The sequence below is a fragment of the Agrilus planipennis genome, unplaced genomic scaffold (assembly GCF_000699045.2).
Source record: "Agrilus planipennis isolate EAB-ADULT unplaced genomic scaffold, Apla_2.0 scaffold240, whole genome shotgun sequence".
Lineage (NCBI taxonomy): Eukaryota > Metazoa > Arthropoda > Insecta > Coleoptera > Buprestidae > Agrilus > Agrilus planipennis.
In genome coordinates, this window is record NW_020439153.1 from 423,505 (window position 1) to 431,066 (window position 7,562).

Below are 7,562 nucleotides of genomic sequence, written 5' to 3' on the forward strand. Positions count from 1 at the left end.
TTAAAGTGAATTAATTTTTACCACTACAAATAACCTCAAATTAATGAGGAAAAATTGTTGCTGTTGTCACGCCCTTGCCGGGAATCGAACCCGTAGCTTAGTGGTCAAAGGGGTTCGATTCCCGGCGGGGGTGTGACAGCAACAATTTTTCCTCGTTAATTTGAGGTAGTGTGTAGTGGGTAAAAAAATTGAGAATATTTCATATTAAAACTAACTCACTTCGGGAAGATTTCTACATTGTATATAATTTCTAGGTCAACCCAAGGCTACTTATTGCTGTTCGCAAGTGGCACTAAATCTGATTTGTTCGCAAATGACACGTTCGCAAATAGCACTAACTCCTATGTATGTGTGTACCTTTTGCCACACCAAAGAGTCACAATCTGTTTTCCGAAGATGTTCATCAGAACTACCTCCAAGTATAAATTTATTGATACTTCCTTTCTGGGATCATTGGCTCTGAGTTTTGGAGGCATCGACGTAAAATCGTCAGGAATTTTAATATATTTACGTTCTTTTAAACCCTGCACGTATATTACCTTTTCTAATATACTGAGAATATGTTGCATATGTTCGTAGTACTTATTATCGGGAGATGCCAGGGGAAAGAGTGGATAGCAATAATCTTGAATGTTAAGCCGAGTTCCAAAGAATACACAGTATTCGTCTATGTTTAAGTTACAACAGGAATCCTGAAATTTTCAAAAAGTAAAAGCTGATATTGTCCTGATTCCGGTCTAAAGGTCGTCGTATGTTTGAGTTGCTTCAGAGGCGGCCTTTCGGGGTGGCGAGCTGGGCAACCGCTCGGAGCCTCGCGTTCTCGTCTAATTTTCCAATTAGAAAACATTAGCTACTAACTAATGGTACTAATAGTGCTATACTTATTTGAATTTCTGAGACTTAAGAAAGCTGCAAGCATCATTTCTGAACCCCTGATTCTTTTAAATAATAATCTTTGCGTTTATTGTTTCTAATAAACAATTTAGAAATTCTAAATTTATTTATTAATAACATTGTATTTCTCGTCAAGTATCATCATTAAAACTAATTCCACAAGGACAACGACTTCGAAAAGATCTACTCGCCCGGAGCCCCGAGATAAAAATGTTCAGTCTCTCAGAGTCTCTGAAAGCGAGACTCGAGTCTCCGTGTCTCATCGAGTCTCTATAGTGTCACTGAGACAGACTGTCGAGAGACTGTTAGAAAAACTGTTTAGCGTCTCTGAGATCCTCATTTTGTATTCATTATCTGAACGAGAGACTCTAATCTCCGAACAGGAGACTCGAATCTCTGAACGAGAGACTCGAATCTCTGAATTAACAATTTTATCGGTCGAGTCTCTCATACGGAGACTGTGTGAGATCCATAAAAACACCTAGGCAATAACTGAGACTGTGAAAGACTGTGAGAGACGCTCTCAGAGACGCTGAAAGACTCTGAGAGACTGCAGAGAGACTGAAATTTTTTGTCCAGGGAGAGGCTGCTTACGTACGCAAAAAATCAGGGTCTTATAACTGCCTGGTTGGAATTACACCTTTAAACATTCATCTTTACTTTCCTAAATTCCTGAGAATGTGGAACTATCTNCTCAGAGACGCTGAAAGACTCTGAGAGGCTGGAGAGAGACTGAAAATTTTTGTCTGAGGGTTTCGCAGTAGTTAAGGCCGCCCTGTCTTATGATGATTGATTGGAAACTGTAATGCCTACTAGTATAAAACAATGCATTTATACAATTTGAAAAAAGAAACAATTGGAGCGATAATTTAGATTCATTAAAGATTCTTTAAAGATAAATGTAAAAGTTTACCTGATTGTCAATAATGTATTCATCTCTGGGCTTTTTTGCATCGCCAGGATCAACATATACTGCCATAAAAGGACTGTTTGTAACCAGGCTATTCTCAGCACAACCCTTGATTCCAATCTTAAGCGATGCCCCACACGAACATTTAATATTTATGGCGGTATCGACAACCAGATGTGAATTAAAATAAATGAACAAGGTAACAGGAACAGTTTCTTCGATGTCGCTGAGTTTTTTTCTGTCACCCACGGTAACGATTAGCGGATCTACGTCGGTTTCGGTAGTTATATAGCACTCGGCCATTACGTGGTGAGACAGTTGAAGGTATATCGTTTTCTCAATGCCACAATACGGCGGTACGGGTGGAAAGAAAACAATCTCATCAGCTGAGGTGATAGTTGGGGACTGATAAATGTATTCGAATGATATGTATCTGTACAACGGGCCTTTTTCGTACTGTCTTACAAATATGGGAGCGTAAACCTTTTCGCTTTCTTTAGATTCATTTATGCACACAACATCTAGAGAAATTTCCTGGCCCACGTCCAGAACGACAGAAATCGAGTTTTCGTATGCTTCAAAGGGGCAATCCTTTCCTAAATTATTTAAAGTACATTAATCATTTTACAAATTGTAGACAAATATGAAGACCTTGATCAAGTAATGTTTATGTATGTTTAATTAATTTAATTAATTGGACTGTGATAACCTTTGAATGTGATGAAAGAAGAACCTAATGGATACACGAAATCCTATGACATTGTTAGTTACTTAATAGTGGATTAATATGCAATATTAATTTGAAATCATTCTTTCGATTTTTTTATTTACCCACTACAAACTACGTCAAATTAATGAGGGAAAAATTGTTGCTGTTGTCACAGCCCCGCCGGGAATCGAACCCGGGACCTTTGGCTTTACACACCAATGTTCTACCACTAAACTACGAGAGGTGACAACAGCAACCACGACCAACCGACCTAATGGGCACATGCTTCATTAACTATTATTTATTACTTACCCGTATAAACTATTGATATATTGTCTTTGGTGTCGTCAGTTCTAATGCAAAACTCGTTTTCAGTATCACCTACATTGGTTATGGTAAGAATGTCCTTCATAGCGGACTGGGGATGACCAGTTGGGGTATTTTCAAAATGAAAGGCAAATTTAGAAAGTTTGAGGATAGCATTTGTAACCACAGACATGATCGTCATCGTTGATAGCGTGCGAAGACCACTTGTTGGCAGTTGAAACTTGCTAATAGAAAGGTACAGTTCGTTGTATTTTTGAGAGAAATGCGAGACGTTTTTTGATTCTGCAGTGTTCATCGATGTCGGACCCAAAATGCCATTTACAATGAGTGGCAAATAGAATTTAACCGTTCTTACTTCAACGGGAGTGAAAAACAGGTAAAATTTTTTCTTTTCGCCTGGTTCAATATAAATTCCGCTTCGAGGTACAATATCAGCAGTATAATCGTCTGATTCTTTTACGTTATACGTGGGATAATCGATCAAAGGAAACTGAAAGTGGGTTCTGCAAGAGCATTTGTTCTCTATCGTAAATGAAGCTCTCGCTGTAGAGAAGCATGCAATCTTCTTGAAATTGATAACACTCGGCGCTATTTGATAGTTTGGATACACGACGCTGACGTTAATATTTAAATGTAGTTCTGTCTGATGTCCCACAATGACATGCAACTTGCAGTTCAGTTCGCATATCGTTTTAAAATGAAAAAATATCGAAATGTTTTGATCCTGTTTGCATTTAAGGATTCCACTATTAGGGGATACGGTCAAACCTGGTATGCCTTCTTGGCCAACAACGGTAAATGATAAGCATCTACTATCCAAATTCCTGAGAACGACAGTTCTTTTTTCGGGAATATTTAAAGGAAGGTCGGAAACTGTTAAACTACTTCTTAGTAACACCACATTGAAGGGAGTATACGTGACATTCAAAGAAATCGTTCTGTACAACGAGCTCGAAGTGAAATTCAATTGAGCTTCTGTATCATGGTACCGATCATCGCATTGTTTTCTGTAAACGGCACATTTTAAGATGCCGAGTGGAGGAATTGTCCCGGTCATGGGCACAATTCGAAAATGATTACCGTTTAGTTTCCAATAAAAACTACATTTTGCATAAACTAAATTTTTAAGGGTGACTATCTTATAGCATTCTGAGTTTTCAAACATCAGTTCTGTCTGATCTAAGAGCACCATCATGTCGACGACCTGTGCTGCAAAATCTATCTCACTAAAATGGCAATCGTTGGCAATCACTTCCATAGTGACAAAGACTTGTTTTGCTTTCGATGGGGCAGTAAATTCTAATTCGAAGTCCTCGGTTGAGTTTGCCCGAACACATTTTCGACTTTTGTTGACAACTGTCAGGCAATTCTTGGATGTCCTAAGGTAAATCCACAAACTAAAGTTGTTCAAGTTTTGTACAGTGACTGTTTCAAATACAGAGCTGCTCACAAAAATCTGCGTTTAAAAATTATTTAATTAGCACAATTGACAGTTAATATACTTAGTCGAAGTATCGATTTATTTCCCTTAATAATACCTGTACCACTATCGAATATGCCTAACATTTCAAATTGCATCATTGAGACTAATATCATGAACTCATAAACAGGAGCAAAAATACGTTTTCTCATTATAAAAGAATAATGTCACATGTATGTAGGCAACTCAACATAAACAGCGGTAAAGAAGAGCAGGTTTCTAGACAGCATATACTGGATCATTCTAGAACACTGTCAGTCTCTATAAATACTTGTCGTGAGATTGAGTGAAATGGTAAAGATCAGAGAGTTCAAGGCGATACAAAGCGAAGAAGAAGGAGCCAAGGAATGACAAAATGTTTTTATGGTGGTGAATTGATAACTGATTAATAATAGAAGTGTTAATTAGACAGCTAATAGTTAAATAGAAGTAGTAATAGTATGAAAATGGTGTTTAAACATGTAACAATAAGTAACGTTTCAAAAGATTCTGTTAAAACTACTCAAGAAGTTGATGACATTTTCCTTTTCTATTGATAAGGTGATGTCGAACATTATCAGATATCAACAGATAAAAACATTTCGCTAGTTACTCCCTCTGTCCGAATATTATTATAAGGGTCCCATTTCACCTAGAAGAACATGATTGTACGAATGCAAAGATCCCAAATCCACTACAAACAATAAACATAAGTTTATTAAAAAAAGACTTCAAAGGTCTATAGTCTTCCACTACTAGTAAGTAAAAAACCGGACTATTTTCTGACAGAGGGAGTACTAAATCAACTGATCTTATGCGAATTGTGACGAAAATGAGAATGAGCTTATAGTTCCCATAAATTAGTGATTACGATCGTATCCAATTTTTATTTTGAATGCATCTATTTTAATTGCTTACGTGTTTTAGAAAAATTTTGGAGGGGTGCACTTTTATATTGTGAAGATGTTTCGGAGACAAGGGCAGCATACTACTGTAGGGTGAATTGTAGTGTGGTTCTATTAATGTCACATTAGGATTTTGTTCCTTTGGCATATTTTTCATCAACAGGCGATTTTTATCAGTAAGTTCGTAATCTGGACCGCGTTTCTCCTTTTCCATCTTTATGGCAAGCTGTTGCTTTTCTACGAAACTGTCTCTTCTTTTTTTAACGTACATGTTGATGTAGGTCTTTGCATTTGCTCTATCCTCTTTTAACTTGTCCGATAAATCGTATACGTCCCAATTTGTCATGTTTCTGGGAAGCTTGGCAAAAATTGTTGTACACCTTGAGAAAAAAATCAACTGCATGCGCAATCTTTTAGGGATACTCATAGAACAAGGACCAGTAACCAATTTTGACTTGCCATTTCAAAAGTCACCAAAACTTACCTACTGAATATTCAATACCTGTCTGATAATAAAAGCCATTTCTGGCAACCCCCAATGGCCGGAGTAGACTACCCTTAAATTTTAAAGAGGGCAGAAGAAAATATTTAATTTTGTTAGATCGTGAGTCAGAAACCATTGGGAAATTATTTTTAATAATATTTTAAATCCATAAAAAATCGCTAGAACTTTTTCGTCCCTCGTAACTGTTGACAGAACGCTATAAATATTTATTAAAACTGGCTGTACTTTTGTCATTTCAGTACTCTTAAAATTTGCAGGCAATAAAAGAAATGTATCTGGAAAACGAATTGTATAATGCCAGAAATAATTTATATCACTAAACTTCTACCAGAACGAAAAATGTTACCATACGAGTGCGAGCGAGATGGGCTTATTGATTTCTGCAAATCAGAAGAATACAATTCGTTTTCCAGATACATTTTCTTTATTGCCTGCAAATTTTAAAAGAAATGTATCTGGAAAACGAATTGTATAATGCCAGAAATAATTTATATCACTAAACTTCTACCAGAACGAAAAATGTTACCATACGAGTGCGAGCGAGATGGGCTTATTGATTTCTGCAAATTAGAAGAATACAATTCGTTTTCCAGATACATTTTCTTTATTGCCTGCAAATTTTAAGAGTACTGAAATGACAAAAGTACAGCTATTTTTAATAAATATTTATTGCGTTCTGTCAACAGTAAGGAGGGCCGAAAAAGTTTTGGCGATTTTTTGATGGATTTAAGATATTATTAAAAGTAATTTCCCAAAGTTTTGTGACTGATAATATAACAAAATTAAATCTTTTTTCTACCCTCTTTATATTATATTATATTCAGTAGGCAAGTTTTGGTGACTTTTGAAATGACAACTCAAAATTGATCACCGGCTCTTCCTCTATTATATATAAATATAACCAGAGTAACTATTCAATTGAGACTTATTGGTTTTTATTTTAAAGATGCACCGGATAGGTGAGTATTAAAATATTGACCGTTTTCTAATTATTTATTCCTTGAAAATTAATCTTTATACCTTTTAGTTAAATTCCGACGAGGCCTTAGGGAATTAGGTCTGTCATTGGGAAAGGCTATTATATTGCTATTTTTATCTTCGTCTTTAATTCTCCTTCCCATAGCAATAGGTGGTAAGGAAATAGTGGTATTAAAAGCGACTTCTTCTGGTAAAAATCCAGTTTCGTGCGTGATGACGGGAGTGATTCCATGGTTGATCTTTGGAATAGGTTTCTTTACCACGAAGGATGGTTCGAACAAAATGTATGCTTCAGCCTGACCAACTGTTTCCATTCCTTTTCCATCAGTAACATGTAAATGGGGATACAAGAGGTCGAAAGTAATTTTTCTCTTAATTTTTCCCGGTTCTGCTGCGATAATTTTCACCAAAACGTCACAATGACCTAGAGCTTCAATTTTTCCTTTCGATGGATTCAACTCAACAAAAGCAGTTTTTCTATACTCAAAATATATTGGAATGTATCTGTTTGTATTTCTAATGTTTATTACTCGCGTGGTGGCCTCCATTAGACTGATAGAGTCAATGTGTATTTCTGATGGCACCAAATCAACTGCTGCTGTAAATGCTTCCGCATACAAAAATATGAGTATGGAATTTTCGATTTGGTCATAAATCGATCTTGTTTTTTCAACAGATCTAACGGAATCATCATCTGCAACTAATTGTTACGTTTAATTAAATAAATGAATCATCGAGTTACACAGGTCTGCGATAAAAACCTCTTTTGTATAAATTTATCTTAAGCATGCAAATGTTGGTCTATATTTTGCAAATATAAACCTTGTTTTAACGTATCACGTCCCATTTTTTTTGTATGTAAATTAATATAAAAG

The 7,562-nt window shown here is 36.0% G+C and overlaps 1 protein-coding gene across 1 annotated transcript in view; it reads right to left on the reverse strand.

The window, feature by feature from the left end:
• Positions 1-7,562, reverse strand: part of LOC108739720 (cilia- and flagella-associated protein 47-like) — a 15,654-nt gene that overhangs the window by 2,640 nt on the left and 5,452 nt on the right. Inside the window, exons 8-12 of the mRNA XM_018473750.1 lie at positions 6,730-7,387; positions 5,218-5,584; positions 2,826-4,296; positions 1,808-2,400; positions 358-692 (exon numbers count right to left, since the gene is read on the reverse strand). Coding sequence (XP_018329252.1) covers positions 358-692; positions 1,808-2,400; positions 2,826-4,296; positions 5,218-5,584; positions 6,730-7,387 — 3,424 coding nt within the window. The remainder of the gene's footprint in view (positions 1-357; positions 693-1,807; positions 2,401-2,825; positions 4,297-5,217; positions 5,585-6,729; positions 7,388-7,562) is intronic.